Here is a 22,290-nt window from a genome sequence, read left to right as displayed (position 1 = left end):
TTTGATTTAAATAGTATTTATTGAATTCACATTTCTAGTTATCTGAATACTGTGTAACTTGCCGCCTTCAGGAAACGCACTTAAATATAGGAATATATTAATGGATCTTTGTCAAATATATTTATATATACAGGTGCCTCTTTAGTTTTTCCATACAAAAGAGTTTGGCTGTAATCGAATGAACAAACCATTGATCTATCTTACAATGTTGCAACCTGGTCTCTGAATTGGATTTAACCCACGAAAGCCATCTCTATTTCCCTAGGAAATATTTTGTTGCCCGTTAAACCACATGTAGGTACCTTACAAAAGAGAACTTTCATTTGAATCAAGCCATTTGAGTCTTAGACATATTTCTTGATCTCATCATACAAGACCAATACAAAAGCACCGCCCATGCCTCTCAACACATTGGACCAGGCGCCTTTGAAGAACGCTTTGCCCCCTTCATCTTTAGCTATCTTCTTCCAGCAGTCGATTGTGCCTTTGTACATGATATCAGCTGTGGAAGACAAACATGGACAGGTAAAACATAGTTACATTACCTGGAGAAAAAGACCACCGCAATACTGCCTTAATTCCCCACCCCTCCCAAGACCTTCAGAAGGAGGACAATGAAGCTATAATTTCACCAGCAGCACCACAAAGAAACCACATTCAAATTTGTCCCCACATTCTGGGAGTGAAAGAACCTTCCTCCCTTTGATTTGTATAGACGCATACTAAAACTCAGTACTATAAAACAGGACAAATGTAGATAAATATAACTTGCCCAAAGACTGCAGAACAGAAATAGCACTGTACTATTAATGCACTTTACTACAAAATGTAAACATACACCAAACAGAAAAGCTGTAATATAAAATCAAATGGCATTGCTCAAGGAAACTGCGTCAATAATAATAATGATTACGGCCAGTTGCACGTGTGTCTCTGTTTCAATCTAACCTCTTAAGGAAAAGTACTTGTTTTTTAAGGCTTCTAGCTTCCCTTGAGCATTTAAAATGGAGGAATTTTTTTTGGCAACATTACAAAAATGTAGGGTTATTTTCTTACCTCCTTTCCTGCCAGACTGCATCATCATCCTACGTCGGACAGTGTCAAAGGGGTAAGACACCAGCCCAGCTACTGCAGTAACGGTCTGTGCTATCATCCAGCTTACTATGATGTGTACATTCTTTGGATCAGGCAGCATACCTACCATTGGGAGTAGATTACCCAAAGACAGGAGAAGGAAGAGGAAGAGAGAGGGATGGGGGGAGGGTGTTATCAGTACCACTTTATCAATTCTACCTCAAGCAAGACCAATCATGCCAGTTAAGTTCTGTTTTACACCCAATCAATCCAAGTCACATGATAGAGATTCCTGCATTGCAGGGGGTTGGACTAGATGACACTTGGGTCCCTTCCAACTCTAAGATTCAATTATTCTAGACATCAGCAGCTGCAGCAGAATTCCAAGGCAAGTCATTCTGCATGCTACTTTGGGAAGACGTACATATACACATATGCTGTTGTGTTTTCAGTGCCTAGAATGCATAGCTTTACCAGATAGCAAGTGCATTCATACAATCCTTAGTTACAGGAAAGTTTGGGGTTGTCAACCAAACAGTTAAGCCACCCTCAGATATACGTAGACGCTGAGTAGTCCACTCAGTTAGCATCCTAGCCTTCCTCCAACAAGCTCAGGTGGTCCGTACATATGGCTATCTCACTTTATCCTAACAGCCCCATGAAATTAGGCCACTACCAAAGTCTCACTTGGTATACTTCAGGAATTTAAGCCCACATATTCACAGTTCAAATCCAGCACTCAAACTATTACACTACAATGGCACTTTTAGGGAATTGATTCTACTGCCAGAGCTCAACAACTGAGTGGGAACCTAAAGAAAGGTATTTTTTTACTAGGTGGGAATATTTAGCTTCATGTCTAGAATATCCTCTTGGCCAGTTGGGCAAATATTAAGGGATGATTGGTTGAAGGAGACTAAGAGGCTTGTATGATGAGAGTCATAACAAGGGTAGGATAGGGTATCTGAGTAATGGGGCATGGGAAAAGCTGCCTGATTTCCTATGCTGGCAATTAAAAGAACCTTACTAATCAGTGCATGGCCCTATGAAGTTAACTCATAACTAGATATAATACAAATTATACCTATTATAAATCTTTGAAAATACTTGGATGAGGAGGTAGACATTTAAGAACTGTTCTGTTTTCTTTCTTTCTAAGAAAAGGGAGAAAGATGAAGCACACTCCAAACCTGTCTTAACTAGAAATACTTACCAACCTATTGAATCAAGAAGAACCCTATTTTGGGAGCATGTTTAAATATTTCATATTCTACATTCAGGGAAAACGCTATAACTCACAGAATCTAGGCTGTGTTTTGCTACTCGGCTAACATCAAGTGGCTTCCCTTTCTTACCCTTAGCTGTATCATAGACGCCAAAATACGCTGCTCTGTAGATGATGATGCCCTGGACTGAAACATTGAATCCCAAGTAGAGACCCTTCAGGCCATCAGATTTGTAGATTTTGGCAATACAGTTGCCCAGCCCAGTGAACTGCCTCTCGCTCGCCCCTTTGCCCACATCAGCAGCTAGCCTGGTCCTGGCAAAATCCAGAGGGTAAACGAAGCAGAGAGAAGTTGCTCCTGCAGCACCCCCAGAGGCCAAGTTGCCAGCAAAGTAACGCCAGAACTGCTTGTGCCTGTCCACACCCCCAAGGAAGATCTGCTTGTACTTGTCCTTGAAGGCAAAGTTGAGGGCCTGGGTGGGGAAGTACCGGATGACATTGGCCAAGTTGCCTCTCCAGAAGGAAATGATGCCCTGCTCCTTGGGGATCCGTACTACACAGTCCATGATCCCCTTGTACTGCTTATCAGCTGTGATCTGTTGGCTGGCATGCTGGACCTGTTAAAGGAAGAAAAGGGATGGGAAGAAAGAGAGGTGGAGAGAGGGAGGTGGGAAGGAAAGAAGGAAGGAAAATCATTGTGGCACATTATACACAACCTCTCAACTGGAAGAAATAGCCATTCCTATCTTTGCACCTGCAGCTTTATCTTTGATTGCTGTTTGGTGCCAAAGTTGGCCATCCGCTTGAGATTAGCATCACTTGCTACAACACCAGGGCATAACAGCTGCACATGATGTGTAACTATAATAACTTACTTGACCATTAGAAATGGAAAGTGGAAGAACTGTAGTTGCTCCTCCCTTCAATCAAACAATTAATCCCCCCCCCCTCACATATGAAGTTCTTGATAAGCTTGATTTTCTCTATTATACACACACTTTTTTAAAAAAACACCATGGTGATTTGGGAGCACATGCAGTATTAAAGGGAGACAGGCTACATATGCAAGACGTCATTCTTCCATTTATATGGCCCTCCCAAGAACTCATGTCCTTCAGTTGACCTCCAGTTAGCTATCAGGCCACTGATCCTAGTAGCAAATAGCACTTTCCACCCCAGTTTAGTTCAAATGAAGGAAGCTTCCCTGATACATATATGGTACAAAACACCGTTCCTTTCACAATAGTTTTTTAGTGTATTTTTTTACAAGTTATTGGACTTAATGGCCATCTGCCATATACGTACAAGCACACACTGAAAAGAAAAGAATAAAACACCCAAGATTTCAAGGCATTTCCCCCAATGCTCAGCACACTTGCAGATCTGTGCTATAAACAGAGCCAAGGAAAAAAGAGCTGCGCTGGTCTTGTGTAATCATAACTGCACAACTGGAGTTTCCATATTTAGTCACTTCAAGCTCCAGCCCATCTGACAGTAGAATTCCTGCTCCACTCCTGAGTCACAGGAAGATCCTTTCCTTAGAGATACAGCCGAGCAACAGCTCTCGAGGGCAGGAAACCTAAGGCATCGCCATCACCAAACCATCACCACTTCTAACAAAGGGCCTGTGAATTTCTAAGCCAAAAAAATTACTAGACAACTTGTTGTCCTTGCCAATCTGGAAAGAATGTCCCTGCCATTTACTTTTAGGTCCACAGAACGATGCAACAGGTGCGGATTGACTTTTTGGGCAGCTTATTTTGTGCACGCGCAAGCACACCACTTTAGAAACCCAACCTCCTTACCTGTAGCAGCAGTTTCACCCTTTCAATAGGAGCTACGGCAGTTTTGGAAATGGCAGCAGCAATCCCACCAGCCAAGAAGTCCTTAAGGAAACTGAGAGCTTGGTCAGACATGATGGAGGCAAGTCAGAGCGACACACCAATCGCCCCCTCCTCTTTCCTTCCTTTTATTATTTATTTTCTTTTTGGCTAATGGAGGAGCTGTCCACAGGCACCTCCCCACCCAGCTGCGCCCCCCCAACCTAAAGCACCCGCGTTCCAAATGGACGGACCCTTACCCCCTTTTCAGCTATTTATAGCTCCCCCCTGGGTCTCGCGATAGCCGGAGGGGGCCGGCCGGGGGCCGTTCCGCGCGCACATTGGCTGGGACCCCCCGTGAGGCGAGGGCACCGGGGCAAAGCCGCCATGCTGCTCTCCCCTGAAGGGGCAGCCCTGGCGAGGGGGACGTCTCGGCAAGGGCAAAGTAAAGTTATCTGCTGCTCCCTGTTGGAGAGCGCAATGTCACGGCATGTGCTCGCGTTATTATTAATAGCACACGGGGCGGCCCTGGCCGGGGGTGGGTGAGGGGGCGAAACTGACACTCTCTGGGCGGAAGAGTTAACCCTTCCACAGGGCGACCGAAGTGCTGGCGAGGAGGAGCGCAAGCGGCGCCGCGGGAAATGGGGAAGGGCACGAAGATGCGCGGCGCGCGCGCCTGTGCGCGCTGTTACAACATATGAAATAAAAGAAACCCGCCCTTCTTCCTCCAAAGAGCTCAGCAGGTGGGGTTCCATTTTTTAGCCTGCACAGCAGCCTTATGAGGTAGGCTAGGGAAGCTGAGATACAGTGATTGGCTGAAGATGTCTCTGCCCGGGGATGGATTCAGGATCTTCCCGGTCCGTTTCCTTCCTACTGGGTCACACTCGTTGCACCCAAACATTATTATTTTCAGTTTGTAAGACCACTGCACTCTGCCTCGCAGTTCTATATCTATCTATCTATATCTATCTATCTATCTATCTATCTATCTATCTATCTATCTATATCTCTATCTATCTATCTATCTATCTATCTATCTATCTATCTATCTATCTATCATCATCTATCTATCTATCATCTATCTATCTATCTATCTATCTATCTATCTATCTATCTATCATCTATCTATCTATCTATCGATTGAAGTAGAACACAGACATTGTGGCTAATAGCCAGATCAGATCAGGTTCTTTATTATGCAGTCCCTAGACCTGAACAAGCTAGTGGCCACTGACAGCTCTGTCCTCCATTCACCTGCTTTTATTTTCAATTTAGTATAATTAGGAGTGTGTTTTCATATGCCCTTTGCTTTGTCTTTCTAATTCTCTATTGCCTACTCTGGCTGGCAGCAGCCCACCAGTGTCTAGGGCAGAGGCCTGTCTCAGCTCATCTGCAGAGATCCTTTGTACCCTTGCCCATGAAAAGCAAGTGCTGTGCCATTTAGCTATGACCTTCCTCATGTACACATATGTTTTTGCCTTCATAATTTACTTATTGTGCATGGTGAACTCTGAAAAGTAATGAAGTAAGGAGTGTGTGTCCATATTTAAGATGCTGATTAGAATATGAAGGGAGACCAATTAGTTTTCTTGCAAAGCGCAGAGCTGCAGCTTTAAAGTTCCACTGAGAGAGAGTCTTTCTCATGCCAGCAGTTTCTCTCCATTCATGGATGTAGTGAGGAGGAGTTATTGCTCTTTTCCTAGTAGTGCCTTGAAAGGAGAACCACTGCATGTGATCAGAAGGCAGGTGTCACTCTTTAGGTGGAAAGGAGGCTGGTGGGAGGTTCCAGGAGCATATGACTAGGAAATGGAAAGTTCGTAACCCAAAATATGAACTATAAGTACAGGAGGTGCTTGTATACAGTATAATCTGGTCACTGCCTGACATCATTGATCTTGTGGATGTAGGCATTTCAATCTGGGAAGGCAGCCCATTTAGGAGAAGGAAAACTCTGACCCTAAACCTTGCAGAATATATTCAGGAGAAGAAAAGGCTAAGGAGTAAACACTACACAAATCCAGAGTAGAGTTCCTAAGATGGTTGGATGGTGCCTTGTACACCTTCCGGCAACTTCTGCAACAAAGCTGGTGCCAGACATATTGCTCTGCTTTCCTTTGGACCACATCAGCGAGGCTGATGTCATCTGGGCAGCCCAGGACCTCTATGCACACTGCCCTGGCTTGCACCCTGGGGAGGTCACTTCAGTGCCGCAAATGCAGTGGTTTGACTTCACCTCCCAGAGGGGCACTCCATTGTCTCTTGAGACAGACAGATGGCAACAACCATAAAATATTCTCATACTGTGTATACAGCATACATTTAAAGCACAATCCTCCACCCCCTTCCAAAAACATCCTGGAAACTACAGTCGTACCTTGGAAATTGAACAGAATCTGTTCCGGAAGTCCTTTCAACTTCCAAAACGTTCAGAAACCAAAGCGCGGCTTCTTATTGCCTGCAGGAAACTCCTGCAGCCAATCGGAAGATGCAGAAGCTCCAACAGACTTTGGGGTTCCAAAGAACGTTTGCAAACCAGAACACTCATTTCTGGGTTTGCGGTGTTTGGGAGCCAAAACCTCCGAGTACCAAGGCGTTTGGGATCCAAGGTATGACTGTATTTTGTTACGGGTGGTGGGAATTGTAGCTCTGTGAGGGGCAACTACAGTTCTCATGATTCTTTGGGAGGAAATGCATTTTAAATGTGTTTTAAATTTGTGATGAGTATGCAGCTTCACATCCTTTGCATTATTTGCTGGACGGGCATTTTCACAAAAGAGGCTCAGGCTGTGTGTGCACAACAGATTGATTCTGCTTTACTCCATGGTATGTCCATTTGAAAATAGATGTAGGAGATTCTGGCAATGGGTGGTATATACAAGAAGCACAATCACCACTTCCTTCTCTGTTCACCTGTGGCATATGCAAGGAGGAAAAGGCATGGAAACCTAAGTGTATCAAGTAAACACCTTTGAGGATGGTGCAAAGGAAAGGAATAGGAAAAGTTTAGACACCATTGTTGTCAATTTCTGCTCTACTTGTGAACCAGTTTTCCACTTTAGCTTCCAGTGCAAAGTATGTAACATAGACACCACTGCTATGCAAAGTAGTGGTGCAACTATAGAGGAAAATGGCCAAAGGAAGTTCTTCATGTTTATCAAAGCGTCAGGCTATGTGTCGCTCTGATTTCCTATCTCTGCATTATAAAGCCCTTTTCTTTATTGCATAGAGCTACTTTAAATACGTCGGGCATCTCTTACAGATCATCACAGCCAACTTTTCTTGCATGAGAGTTCTTGTACTTTAAGCAGCTGTACAGAAGTGGGAACAGTTTGCCATTCTAAGGTGGCAAAAGCTCTCCTATGCAATCTTTAAAGGTACAGGAGTCCTGCCATCCATTACATTTTGTCACCCCATATCAATGTGGTTTCAGTGATGGGAAGGATAGGGTTAATTAAGGGGAGTTTTGTTGCGAAGAGGCAAGGGACCTTATTTACCTGGGACTACTTCCCCTGAGTTGACCTGTAGATCTCTCAGTAAACTGGCTTATTTTAGCACTGGCCTTCTGAGGTCGGCTGACTTTTCACCTGAATAATAAGGTACAAAGCCAAAACTCAAGGACTTCTGCTGCTTGGAAAGCAGACTGCTGTAGCAACTGGATTCTCTCTCTGTTCTAAGACAAGTGACCTGAAATAACCTTATAACATATTCACTGTAATATTATCCCTGCAGTGTATCTCCGGAGAGACCGATTTCAATCTTAGCCATGCTAAAATCACTATTATCTACCTTGGCTCTGGAAGATATGAATAAGAAAAAACAATTTTTAAAACTTCCACACAATTCTGTTTCAAAATGTACATTCATTCCTCAGTGACATTCATCTCCTATTTTGTACCTGCAGCTAAAAAGTTCATAGTTTCAGATTATGCTGGTATTTGGCATCTCTTTTGAAGTTCTAGCATTGGGGCTGTGGCAGGAGTGAAATTGTCCAAGTGTCTAAAACACCTAATTCACTTATTGTAACTGCATTTATCTGGAGATAAGACTTACCAGTGTCAAAGTAAGGTGTGCTTAACTGACAAGCAAAAGAAAGCCAAAATGTTCTTCGATAGTTCTGTACCATTCATGATCACATCAAGAAAGAAACTTTTGGGATATTCAGCTTTTCTTACCCCTGTAATGTCCTTAATTGCATCTAGTTGCCTTAGTCCGAATGCAATATATACAAGCACCAGAAGGTTTAAAAAAGGTAAGGTAAAGGACCCCCTGGATGGTTAAGTCCAGTCAAAGGCAATTATGGAGGTGCGGCGCTCATCTCACTTTCAGACTAAGAGAGCCGGCATTTGTCCTCAGACAGCTTTCCGGGTCATGTGGCCAGCATGACTAAATCACTACTGGTGCAACAGAATGCTGTGACAGAAACCAGAGTGCACGGAAATGCCATTTGCCTCCCTGCCACAGTGGTACCTATTTATCTACTTGCACTGGTATGCTTTCAAACTGCCAGGTTGGCAGGAGCTGGGACAGAGCAATGGGAGCTCACCCCATTGCAGGGATTCGAACCGCTGACCTTCTGATCGGCAAGCACAAGAGTCTCAGTGATTTAGAACACAGCGCCACCCGCATCCCAGAAGCATCAGAAATGGCACCTGGAAGCTCTGAGCCACATACTCACTGGTTGCTTGCATAGCGAAGCAGTGACAAGGCCCTTTCTTCTAACTCATATACATAATATGCTCCAAGCAGACACATGATTGTGGTGGTGCTTGATTTGCTTAATTCTTCCCCACAGACGGAAGTGATAGTGTGGCAGTGGGGAGATGTCCCCATGGTTGTATAGCAATGTAGACTACCAGGATCATATGTGATGGTTTGCAAGTGAGAGAAAAAGAAGCAGGAAAGGGATGCAATGTGAAGGACACTGCTAAGCATTGTCTGGGTCATAATTTCATGCATTGTGGATATTCTGCAAAAGGTGATGCTTCATGTGAACTGCTCATACATAGGAAAATTCATACAACCAATCTGACGTGCTGAAATGCATTGCATAAGGGAATTTGTGCTGGTGTCAGTATTTAAAACATAGCCATGCATGTGACTTCAGGAACAGAGCCAAGATCCCGGGTGTCTATAACGTCACCTGCTCTGTGTCAAGCTGTCACACAGAATGGTGAGCATAAATAGAACAGAACTTCTGCATGTGATTTCTAAGCAGTAACCTTTTCCTTTTTCATTTCTCCCCTTCCACATTTTGTCCAAAGGCTGCATAGGCTGCTGCTGAAGCAAATTAGCAACCTAGTGCCATTTTGTGTTCTTGTCTCTGTTGGCTACTTTCTAGCAAGCCTATAATAAAGTCAAGTAGGTTGGGAATCAGTCAAATTACAAGCTGGCAAATAAACTAAACTCTAGAAATTTCTAGCAAGGCTATAATGAAGTTGAGTTGGTTAAGAATAAATTACAAGCTGGCTAAAACAATAAATAAATCACAAGGATCGAAAATCAAAATCTGGAAATTTATCTTGCATAAACAATGCACATATGGGGACAAATTCACACAAAAATGCTGGTGAATTTTCATGAGGATTAAAAAACAAAATCAAAACTGACATGGAAATGTGTAGAACTTAATTTAAGAATGCAAATATTAGAATCTAAAATGGATATAAAATGTCACCCATTCCTGGGAGGGATGTGCCTACATTGTAGGATTTGTAGGAGCAGTAGGTATCTGACGTTAACATTTCAACCGAGCTTTGCTACAGCTGAATATTTTTCTGCCACTAGATGGCAGAGTACCCATTGCTTAGATCTGATAAAGTGGGCTCTAGTACAAGGAGGGTTATGTCTCAAGCTCAGCAGCAGGCAGACGTGCATTTGAGGGGGCCTGAAGCTTGAACTGTTTTGGAGGCCCTTTCACAATAAGCACCGAGATCTGGGTACCCACTGTTATATTCTTCAGTGGGGTTATTCCATGCCAGATTACCACAATTAAAACAAAAAACTACTGCATCTCGGATTTTGCTTAAAATTGCTGTACCGCGACCCTCCACTTTTACAACAGCTGACTCTCAAACTTCGGGATTGTTGAAATATATACAACAAATAATGGGTCTATTAGACTCCATTTTTTAAAAGCCATATGGACTAAAGTCGCTTCTGGTGGGAGTAGGTGCCCTGAAGCTTAAGCTTCATTAGTCTCATAGTGGATCTGCCCCTGTTCAGCATTTGGGCAGGTCTCACCCACCACCCAGATCACTTCTGCCACTTCAGCCTTCTGACCCTTATTGCAATGGGTAGGTGGGAGGGGGGCTAGTAGTGGCATGCAGCTGGCGCTGTGGTCTAAACCACTGAGCCTCTTGGGCTCGCCGATAAGAAGGTTGGCAGTTTGAATCCCTGTGACGGGGTGAGCTCCCATTGCTCTGTCCCAGCTCCAGCCAACCTAGCAGTCCAAAAGCATACCAGTGCAGGTAGATAAATAGGTACTGCTGCGGTTGGAAGGTTAATGGTGTTTCCATGTGCTCTGGCTTCCATCATAGTATTCTGTTGCACCAGAAGTGGTTTAGTCATGCTGGCCACATGACCCAGAAATCTGTCTGCGGACAAACAACGGCTCCCTCATCCTGAAAGTGAGATGAGCGCTGTAACCCCATAGTCACCTTTGACTGGACTTAACCATCCAGGAGTCCTTTACCTTTACCTAGTAAGGGTAGAGGGGATCAGAGAAGGGTACCGGCAAAGGTTGGAATATTCAAATTATTGCTTCAATCAATTGCACTTATTGCATCGTATAATAAAAAGAATGCAACTTTTATTATTAATAATAGTCATCATAATCATCGATTGGCTACAGAACTAAGTTACTTGTACTTCTGCCCCATTGATTTCAGTGAGAACTTACAGTGTGATTGTATACGTCTATTTAGAAGTAAGACCGCTGAGTTCAATAGGATGTATGTATGGCTATGGCCCTGTATACCTGAAGGAGTGTCTCCACCACCGTCATTCAGCCCAGACACTAAGGTCCAACTCTGAAGGCTTTCTAGTGTGCCCCTCACTTTGACAGGTGAAGCTACAGGGAACTAGGCAGAGGGCTTTCTCGATAGTAGTGCCAACCCTGTGGAACACCCTCCCATCAAATGTCAAGCAGATAAGTAACTATACAACCTTTAGAAGACATCTGAAGGGAAGTTTTTTAAAGTTTAATTTTGTGTTATGTTTTTATATATGTTGGAAGCCACCCTGAATGACTGGGTTAACCCAGTCAGATGAGTGAGGTACAAACAAATAAAAACAATAACAATAACAATAACAATAATTAGGTGTTTCCCTAGCAGGAGTGGCTAATCCTCACCCCCCCCCCCAAGTGTTTCTGGGTGGCTAATCCACAGACCTCTCCCAACAATTCTGCAGCATCTTTAAAAAAGGTGAACCAAAAACTCAGATACAAAGGTATTATATAAATACACCAACAACATTGGTTTGTATAATTGTACAAATTTTAGAAATGGGTTTTTATTGGTTTTATAGTCTGCATCTTTTTTATCTTGTTTTTTTAAAGTCTATGGGACCCCCAAGCCACTGCTTCTGCAATTTTGCATCAAGGCAATTATAGTGCATGGGTGGTGTCCACACACAGTTTCACCTTATTAGTTTTTCTGCAATGCTCCCCCAATGTTATTTGTGTTACAACAACTTACATGATTTCCGCAAGGAAGTTAAGGGACATGCACTGATTAGAAACAAAGCAGTATGCACACCCTAAAACCTTTGCAAGCTGAAACAGCGTTAAAAGCAGGATCACGTGTAACTGCTCTGATACCATCATGATCACAAATCATTAATAAAATGGCCAACTGGAAAGGTCCTGCATCTTTTGTGTATTATCTCATTTCATCTCATTGTACAGCAGTTTGAGAGCTTCTGACTTTGAAGCAGTTTAGAAATCTGTGAAACCAATCAAATAAATAAGCATAGCCAATTCGTGGAAGCAGCACGTACATGAAGCAACTGTTTATCTCCTCCTAACTGTTTAATAGACTTGATGGGGGGGGGAAGCATAGCTGTCAACCTTTCCCTTTTCTTGCGAGGAATCCTATTTGGAATAAGGGAATTTCCCTTTAAAAAAGGGAAACGTTGACAGCTATGGGGGGAAGCAATCTGGGCAGATGGTTGTAAACAAGGACAAACAAAAAATGAAGAAGTTCCTTTCGTGACTTCACTTTTTTAAAAAATGTTTTTAATGTCATGCATATGAAAGGAAGTTTATTCCGGTTGTTGATTTATACGGAGCAGCAGGGAAAGGGGAATGGTGGGACCAAAATGACAAATCCACACTGCATAAGTAAACTCTTTCATTGGCTTGCCCCAAAGGAAGCCTGTTCTCCCCAGCTCTCCAGAAGTCAGCCCTGCCTTATCAGCTCTGCAAAATGGAGAATGAATGCCTTGTTCATTATTATCACTGAAGTCATTCCTATTTATGCCGGTGTTTCATGGATTATGTTTTTATGAAAACACTTTCTTGCCTGTGAATAAACACAGGCGCTTTAAAAATATTTGTATGCAAAATGTATCGAAGGCCATTATGAAAATGCTTTGCGAAAAGGCAGTAAGAAGCTTTTTGCAACCTCGAAAAAAAGAAGAAAAAAGAAACCCTCTCACATTTTCTCTCATGCTAAACAGTCCAAAGAAAAGGCCTTTTCAGAGTTAACTAGTTTCAGTGATACCAGTGTTTTAGTGTAATGAATAACTTTTCAAAGGGGACAATCAAACATCGCTCAGTATGCCGGTATTTCTATTTCTGTGCACCACCAATGGAGGGATTTCTGTGGCAGAATTTCTTTCTCAGAGAAAGCTGAAGCGATCAAAACCCTGATTAACCTCTGATATTCACGTGCTGCTCTTGATCTTGGGGACCGAAGCTATAACAAAGAGTTAATGGCAGCCATATGCTTGGGGTATTGTAGGTTCCGCTGACCCAAATGTGAACTCCATGAGTGACTGCAGCGAACTGCTGTTTGTTCCAAGTTTGGCGTGCAGATTACTGATGAAGAGTTTGAGCTTCTACTTGACAGAATCCCTCTTGATGAAGATGGAAATGTCAAATTTCCCCAGTTCATACCCATGTTTGATTCACAATTTACAGCCTCGACTTTTTGAATTTGTCATATGTCAATCAATTTCTGTTTGCTAGAGAAGCTTTGCAATAATCCACGAGAGCAGGTTCAGGCTATCTGTCCGTGTTGCATTTTATAGCATTTAATATTTTCAGGAAATGCAATTTGCCTCATTCAGTGACAGCTTAATTGGTGTTTAGGCACTGAACAAAGTTTGACATTCAGGGCATTTTCACACACAAGAGCTCAAGTGTTTTCACACTTGAGAGTTGAATCAACCTAGGCTTAAATTTGGTCCTTACCATGGAGGTAAAACCTATACGGGCTACAAGGCACTTGCAATTTTTATTCCAACTTGTCATGCTTTGAAAATACTCACAGATGGCAGAAAGAATGTGAAAGTGGCTCAAATGTGGTGGTTCTTAGTCTCATGTGTGAAAACGTTCTTGTTTGAACTGGGAATATGTTTGCAACTGTGACAAATGAACAACTTTTTCAAAAGTTTTGTAAGACATACTTTTTTAGTGAAGCTTTTTTATTGAAGGTGTTTCTGTGTCTGACTGCTTAGATCTGCGTTCCTAGTGTTGGTTCTGTTATAATGGGCAGATTATATGTTGGGGAAGGGTATTCATATTGAGTCTTCCCTAGGAGATAAGTCCAGAGTTCTAAGTGAATGAGAATTCATTCTTTATCAATTTCCCTTGAAGCTTTTAAATGCTTGTAAAAACAAGAGTGGTGGATATTGTGTCTGCACACATACAAACCCATAATGTTTGCAATGGGTTAGGTTTATGTTCCACTCCCCATTTGATAAGACTTATCCATCATAGCTCTATCACAAACTACTAGTGATTGTGTGTGTCTTAACCTTTTATGGGGACGAAACTAACTTGAGGAAACCTGACCTGACCTTTGTGATGGCATCACTCTGTGTGTGTGTGTGTGTGTGTGTGTGTGTGTGTGTGTGTCATTCTTCTGCTATCCATGCACCATTAGATTTTTGTGTTTTTTCCAAAGTTTTACTTTTCAAAATAAAATAGCCAACAATATTGGTTTAACATGGAACTTAAAAGCCAAATAAAGCATTCCATTACTGTATTTATCATTAGGATGCAGAGGCTGTGACTGGTGAAGGTATTTTATGTAAATGCCAAAACTTGGATTCATATGGCAGAACTGAAACACTGACTTAGCAATCAAGAAATCAGTTGCGCAGCCTGTCCCAATGTTATCCTGGTACAGGTCATCATATGGTTCCCAGGCAGCCTTCTCTCATTTTTCTTCATTTATTTAAGCAACACTGAATATTCCTAGTTGCATGCAGACACTCACATTGATGCCACATTTAGAAAGTGTGGGACTGAAATGCTTCTGTGGAATTGTGGCAAAGCTGGTTTCTACAAGGGCAGATTTAACTCTCTCCACAAATATTTATTTTTCTCCAAAGATTTTGGTTTTGAGAATGGGTGGAGCGGCGCAAATTCAAAAGCAGCAACACATTTAAATTATTAGTATTACAATACGAGCAGAAAGCAACAAAAAAAGTCAAAAGCCCTGGCCAAAGAAAACTCTCTTTACCTGGAGTCTAAGGTTGTAATCCTATATGCATTTATCTGGGACCAAGATCACATTGAACTCAGCAGGATTTACTTCTGGGTAGAAAGGTGTAGGATGACCCTGCAAAATTCAAAGGAGTAGCAATAAGCTATATAGGCCAAAGGAGGACATTCCAAATATGGGTGTCACCTGATCTCTGGTCCCCACTCTTCTACCTCAGTATGCAGGAGTATCTGTAAGAGGTACTCTCCAGATAACTTTAAACTCCAGAAGGGGATCACGGGGATGGGGTCTCAGAAAAAGAGAATGTGCTTGGGTGGGAGGAAAACTGATACTGTAGTAGCAGCCAAGAGGGGCTTCAAATTGGTTATGAACAGGTGCAAAAAAATGCAAACAATGGGTCCAGAAGCATACTGGCTGTAGCCTCCTGAAGCCCTTCATTTCATGTCAAAAAATATTTGCTGGAGAATATTGGGTGCAGCACTACAGTGAACACCAGACTTGTCTAATTCCGGCTGTGTTATCTCAGAGAGAGAGAGAGAGAGAGAGAGAGAGAGAGAGGATTTACAAGTCAAATGATCCACTGTGCCTTTTGTCAGCCAATTAAAACATCTTCACTGGGACCTACAGAACTAACCTTTGTGTGGTCTTTGGTCTCGGATGGAAATGATCGCTTGACGCGTTTGGCAGTGTGAATTTTGAGACGGTACAAAATGTGTGTGGGAACTTGGGGGGGAGAAAAAAAAAGCCCATCTTAAAAATAAGTAGGATCAGGGTGGTGATGGTGAGGGGGGGGGGAGAAAGGTGACGTTAGAGATGCTGGTAAAAGTTAGTCGTGGTCAAGCTTGGGGCGAACAATAGCGCAGTGTTGTTATGGGCTGCTTTTACGACTTAGATATTCTTCCCATGTCAGTATAATCACTACTGGGAGGTAGCTCGATTAAGGATTACCATATCATTAATAGTATCTATGACTTTTGTTCAAAGGCTACTTGTGTAATGTTGCCTTGTGGATGAAGCTTCCTAATCCGCTGAGCTGCAGCTGTAGAGGAGGGCCTTCCTTAGAGGCGCCCACACTGACTTCCCTGTCCCTTGGATCAGTTCTCAAAAACAGACAGAAACAACAGTCAACTCAAAGCCAGAAAAAAGAAACATCCATTCTACATTTCCACATTCATCCACAAGCTCCAATCCCTGCCAATGTCTCCCATTCATCTCTTCTCTAACATCCAGATCACCACTCGGATGGTGGCCAGATTAAAAGGGGAACAATGCAGTTTTAAATGTAAAGTTTGCATCTAATTTTTTTTTTATCCTTTTGCATGAGAAAAAGCACATTTATTCTGTCTGTCTGTCTAATGCTCAGCCTTTTCTTATTTTCTTTGGCAACGCAAGGCATGCTTGCTGCTGGGTGCCCAAGCTCGATGTGCTCCTATGCTGGCTTGGCTAGTTTCTCGCTACACATAACTGCCTTGAAATTGAAAATGTGTATGTTCAGGCAACACTCTTGGAGGCTGAAATGCTAAATATTAACAGTTTTGCCTAGTAAACCATGGTTAGAAAACAACAGCTATGATGCAAATATTGGGTGCAGATACATGGCCAGTAGAGGAAATTACTGTAGTGGGAAATAAATGTGGCAGGTGGCAATAAAACCATAAATAGACTTAGGACAGAAAGTACTTCTATGTACTGCAGGCTTTATGACAATCATGCACTTTTAAAAATAACAAACAAACAATGAAGTGCCTGCTGTCATCCGAGTCCAACATTTGGAAAAGGAAATGTCAGGTCTGTGAATAAAAAGCAATTTTGCAGTTAAGTAACCAGGTCCTGTTCACAGTTGCCTAAGCATGTGCTTGAGTAGACCCTGCAATAAACTTAAAGAACGTCTCTATCCTAGGTATTTCTGATCTATGAAAAACAGACAAGGTCTGCAATTATTCATGTTTGCCACTTAGGTAACAGTTTAAAAGTTAGTTTGGTCCAAGTCATACAAGCTGCTTCTCATAGGACACTATTGAAAAGATTTGGAATGCCGCCTTTGGGGTCAAAATGTGTCAAATGCTTTCTGGTCTCCATGGAATTGTTGGTTTCTCAAGCAACATATATTGCAAAAGGCTTTGCCCGTTAATTGTCTATACATTTTATTTGCCTTTCTTTTACTGTGCAAGTTATTTTTCCCACTTTATCAATGGGATTTTTGTGACTGAGAGATAGGACCCTATCTAAATCACCTAATGAATCTATGTGATACATAGAAAGGAATATATGCATCAAAACACAAGTACCAACTTCAGTTTTTCTATGGCAGGCTACACAACAATTAAGTAAATGTAACATCACTCAGTGACTAAATGTTACATCACTCAATTGTTTCCTTGTGCAAAAAACTAATCAAGGTTGAAACTTCATATCATCCGACATCACCTCAAAGGCCCTGATCCAGTGAGATGCACCCAGCAATCAGATGCCAACACTGATCACGCCTTCCAGCAAAAGAAAGGAGGGGATCTGGGGAGTTTCTAGCTGGATTTTGTTACTGGATGTGAGAATGTTTTCAAAAGAGACACCCAAAAACTAATTTGAATCTCTCTAACACTTTTACATAACTGCTGTTAATGCAGAATTTAGAATTCAGGAGATAAACTGAATGTACACTGCAGGCAATGAAGTTTTTATGTTCCCATGAGCGCTGATTTAAAACAAAGATTACTTAAGCCTCTTTAATGAAATGCTAGGAGTCTCTCCTTTGGGCTAATTGTGACTCTCGTGGTATACTTACGGTAATCTTGTGCTCATTTTGCACATTCCGGTGAAGCTTGTATAGGAATGGCTTGTGGATGATACCAGGCCCTCAAGTGCCCCTATTTTCCAGGGACAGTCCTGGATTTACAGAAGCTGTCCCGGTTTCTGATTTGATCCCAGAATATCCCGCTTTTCCTTAGGACAGGGGTCTGCAACCCGCGGCTCCGGAGCCGCATGTGGCTCTTTTACATCTTTGGCGCGGCTCCGGGGCGGATACTAGCGAGGGGAGGAGGCGCATTGTGCGCCCCGACACTCCCCATTGTGGCGGGCGCTGTACTGGCTGTGACGTCGCATGGGGCGGTGCGTGCATTAGTCACGCACCGTCCCGACATCACCTTCCTGCCCGCTGTCAGATCGCGGCTCCGGAGTTATATTTGTTTTAAATGTCGCAATGGTTTTGCGGCTCCCAGTTGTTGTTTTTTCTTCGGAAACGGGTCCAATTGGCTCTTTTTGTCTTAAAGGTTGCAGACCCCTGCCTTAGGACGTCCCTTTTTTCATCAGAGAAATGTTGGAGAGTATGGAGTTATCTGACCCCCCGAGCCATCTGAAGGGAGCCCTGTATACGGAAAATGTTTAATGTTTAATTATGTTTTTATATATGTTGGAAGCTGCCCAGAGTGGCTGGGGCAACCCAGTCAGGAGGGCAGGGTGATGATGATGGTGAAATAGGGCATCCCTGTTTTCATCTGAGGAATGTTGGAAGCTACGTGATACTAATAAAAAGAATATTAATCATTGTAGTAAATGGCAGGTATGTGGCACTTTAGAGTAGGCCACATTCGCACCATACAATTAAAACACCATTATACTATAGCAGTCCTATCTTCCCTCAAAGACTCCTGGGAACTGTACTTTTCTAAGGGTGCTGAAAGTTATTAGAAAACCCCTATTTCCCTCACAGAGCTACAATTTCTAGAGTTCCTTGGGAAGGGAGATGATTGTTAAATCACTTTGGAAATTGTAGCTTTGTCCCCTTAACAAGCAACGGTTCCCACAGTTCTGTGGGGGAAGCCATGACTGTTAAAGTCGTATAAGGTGCTTTAGATGTAGGGTATGGATATGGGCACAGGCAGCTAGAGGCCTAAGGGCCTAATCTGCCCTCCTGGGCTCTCTCTCTGGCCCTCATAATAGCCCCATTTTTGTGTATCTTGCTTTCTCTGGATGCAAGCAGAGATCGCTTGCGAGATGCTAGCTGATGGCTCTTTCACTCATTCTTTCCTGGCATGAACAGAAATAGAGGCTGTGCCAGAATTCATCCCACCCCAATGTGCTTCAGTTGCCCACTTCCATTTGTGAACCACGCGAGGCCCAAGCTTCATGTGACAGAAATAGAATTTTATTATTACGGTCACAGACCAGTTCCGGCTCACTTACAATATCCGGAAAATCATAAAACACAACAGGAATACATTGAATTGCAATTGGGTATAACAGAGACAATTCAGATATAGTGGCAGTTAAAATATATATATTAAATCTTGATCACTAAAATATAACCTAAAATTATCATTTAAAACCTTAATCACATGTGACAGTAATATAAGCCAAGCAAAAAAAAAAAAAAAAAAAAAAAAGGAGGAGGAGGAGGATGATTACAACTGCACTTGCACTTTAGCACTGAAACAAAAATTGGTTTGTTTGTTTTTTAAGGTAAAGGTACAGGTACCCCTGACTGTTAGGTCCAGTCGTGGACGACTCTGGGGTTGCAGCGCTCATCTCACTCTATAGGCCAAGGGAGCTGGCGTTTGTCCACAGACAGCTTCCAGGTCATGTGGCCAACATGTTGTTTTTTAAAGCCACACAAATACCAAAGACAAAAGAAAAGGAATGGGCGGAAATAACCACACTGCAGATCGTGTAATGGTGGAGGGGGAAGTAGCCAACACATAGTGCAGTCCCACTGATCAGGGAGAGAAGGAACAGAAGAAGGACAAATCCAGTCTCGTGATCCCTCTTGCAAACTGCTAATTTGTGGAATTTGTTAAGGGCTCCAGGTATGAAGGGCAGGTGATGGTTCAAGCAAGAAATTCAGGGGGGGGGGGACAGGGACAGGGCTTCACCTTCCATGTCACAGTTGCCTCACAGACCATCATTGCTTCTTACCAGGCAAGTCAAAATCACTTTGCCAGCCCACATGCAAATCACCACAAACCAAGCCTTTTAAAAGAGAGAAGGACAGTGAAACTATTGGAAAATAGCAGTCATTTTGGATCAGGCCAATGACCTATTCTGATTCAGTATCCTGTTTTCACAGGGGGAAACCAGATGTCTCTGAGGAACCTCCTAGCTGGACCTGAGTTGGACTCTCCCCAGTAATCCTTACGACAGCTCTGTAAAGTAAGTCAGTATTTATCATCTTCATTTTGCAGAAATAAGACTTCCAAAGCTGGACCGCCTGTTGGCAGTGAGTTTTGAGCCATGGACTTCCTAGACTTGTAGCACCTTCACTATTTCTAGGTGTGGAGTTTTTGTAAGATACCATAATTAACGGATGTGCAAAGGAATAAGAAACCTAGCGTTGTATACAGTAAAATGGGGTGGAAGTGGATATGGGGAGTTGCACCACGATGAAAAAAGGCTGGAGAAGCAAATCTGGATTCGGTTATAATGCCACATCATAACCACCTGCTTTTAATACAAAACTGTTACTGCAAAGGTGACATATCTGAGCTCATTAGCTCATTTTGGCACTTGTGGACCAGTATAAAATTGAACTCATATTTCCATAGTATAGCTTTTATTACCCAGTTTAATTATCGAAGATCAGAAGTCTGGCTCTCTCCTATGAAGGTCCCACAGTTAAGAATTTACACGCTTTGTCCCCATATTTACAATACCTTTTGACTGAGATGTCTAAAACCTTTTAGCATAAGGTTTAAGCAGTGGACAGTCAGCTCTGGCACTTCTTAGAAATCTTTTCAGAGGGGCCATGTGGCTGAGTTCTAATCCGGGAAGAGCCACTGCCTCTCTGTGTGATCTGACAGAGTGACATATCACTTGACCCCGGTCACAGCAGCTGTAGACCTAGGTTAGAAAGTCAGGCCTGAACAGAAAAGCAAGCCGTGCTATCTGTCCAGTCCTTTCCCTGCTAATAAATGAGAAGTGCTGTTTTTTTCCTTGTCCATTCCCTCCACAATTCAAATATATATTTATGAGGGGCAGGCTAGAATTTGAGCCTCCCTTTCAATGCACACGTTTTCATGGGAAATTAAAAACCTATACATTGGCTGTCTAACAACTCAAAACAATAGATACTCCATGTGCATACCTGAATCTTTAATTTATACATTTAACTCTGACAATTTATCAACTTCAACTCAGTGTGCTTGCAGAGGGGTGTGTGTGGAGGGGAACAAAAGGACTGTTTAAACACATAGCTAGAGCTCTGCCTAGCCAGAAAATATTTTAATATATAAGGGGCATTTTTACGTATGAACACCTGGTTTTTAATCTCAATTTTGTTGAAATACCTGTTCAGATATTTGGATAGTGCACATTACTTTATACACTGAAATCAGGATTGATGGAATATTCTCATTTTTAATGACAGCTGGTGATGGTTTATTGTTGTTGCTGCTGTTTTAAAATTATCGTTATTATTACTATTTTAAATTTAAATTTAAATTGCTTTTTCTGTTGTATTCATAATATTTTTTTAAAAAACAGAATAAACAAACAAATAATGGGAGCTTTGAGGAAAAGAGGCATATTTGTAACAAAGGAAACTAAAATATTACCTTTAAAGCCAAGTTCTTTTATAAGCATGATAAAATATTGATTAAAAGAAACCAGTTCTTTGTCTAAGCCTGCAGAGGGCGCAGTGCTTCTTCTTTAACCCTCTCGGGCATACAATTCTGTGGAATTCTTAAGTTGGCAGTTTAAAGTCTATCAAGGCGGCCTGCTTACAGAATACACTTGCTGGAACCATTGGAGGGAAGAGTGCTGCTGCACTCAAGTCCTGCTTGTGTGCTTCACACAGGCATTTGGCTGGCTCACGTGAGAACATGATGCTTGATCCATTGGCTTGGTCCAGCAGGCTCTCCTCATGTTATTATGTTCATATACAGGAAAGTTGAATCCATATTGCGCGAGGGTGTGATGTGTTTTGTAGGTGTGCGTTATCGATCAGTGTCCTACACTTGGCTTTTCAAAAAGGGTACAAGATGCCAAATTAACGTGCATTGCAAAATGAATCTATGCATTTATTGTAATGATGGCCATGTTTTCTGAGCGACCAAAAAACCCCAAAACAATAAGCGGGGTAATGAATTCAGTTTAGCAAAATCTCGTTTAGACACAAAACATGATTCTTATCCCCTCAGTTTTGAAGTGGTTATTCTAGGAAATTATTATGCTAGGAAATTATTTTATTCATTTGGCTGGCCTAATTGACTCATACATATATCACAGTGAGTCCTGTGGGGCTTAAAAAGGTAAAGGTACCCCTGCCCGTACGGGCCAGTCTTGCCAGACTCTAGGGTTGTGCGCTCATCTCACTCTATAGGCCGGGAGCCAGCGCTGTCTGCAGACACTTCCGGGTCACGTGGCCAGCGTGACAAGCTGCATCTGGTGAGCCAGCGCAGCACACGGAACGCCGTTTACCTTCCCGCTGGTAAGCGGTCCCTATTTATCTACTTGCACCCGAGGGTGCTTTCGAACTGCTAGGTTGGCAGGTGCTGGGACCGAACGACGG

General features: G+C 42.5%; 2 protein-coding genes across 3 annotated transcripts in view; one reads left to right on the top strand and one right to left on the bottom strand.

The window, feature by feature from the left end:
- Positions 1-4,369, bottom strand: SLC25A4 (solute carrier family 25 member 4). The gene is made up of 4 exons (XM_028745025.2): positions 4,105-4,369; positions 2,430-2,916; positions 1,057-1,197; positions 1-502 (listed from the first exon to the last, which is right to left on the bottom strand). The coding sequence occupies exons 1-4, from the start codon at positions 4,213-4,215 to the stop codon at positions 345-347; spliced, it is 897 nt and encodes a 298-aa protein (XP_028600858.1). The 5' UTR covers positions 4,216-4,369; the 3' UTR covers positions 1-344.
- Positions 4,370-4,822: 453 nt separating this feature from the next.
- The window catches only part of ACSL1 (acyl-CoA synthetase long chain family member 1), a 148,257-nt gene continuing 130,789 nt past the window's right edge, over positions 4,823-22,290 (top strand). The window contains exons 1-2 of one of the 2 annotated variants that reach the window (XM_077934269.1): positions 4,823-4,862; positions 19,852-19,934. The gene's annotated coding sequence lies outside the window, so the exon portion shown is untranslated. Of the gene's footprint in view, positions 4,863-19,851; positions 19,935-22,290 lie in introns of those variants that run through there. The other variant, XM_077934270.1, reaches the window with a different exon arrangement.

Source organism: Podarcis muralis, chromosome 9 (assembly GCF_964188315.1).
Source record: "Podarcis muralis chromosome 9, rPodMur119.hap1.1, whole genome shotgun sequence".
NCBI lineage: Eukaryota > Metazoa > Chordata > Lepidosauria > Squamata > Lacertidae > Podarcis > Podarcis muralis.
The sequence above is the reverse complement of the archived record's forward strand: the minus strand, read 5'-3'. Positions and strand labels throughout refer to the sequence as shown.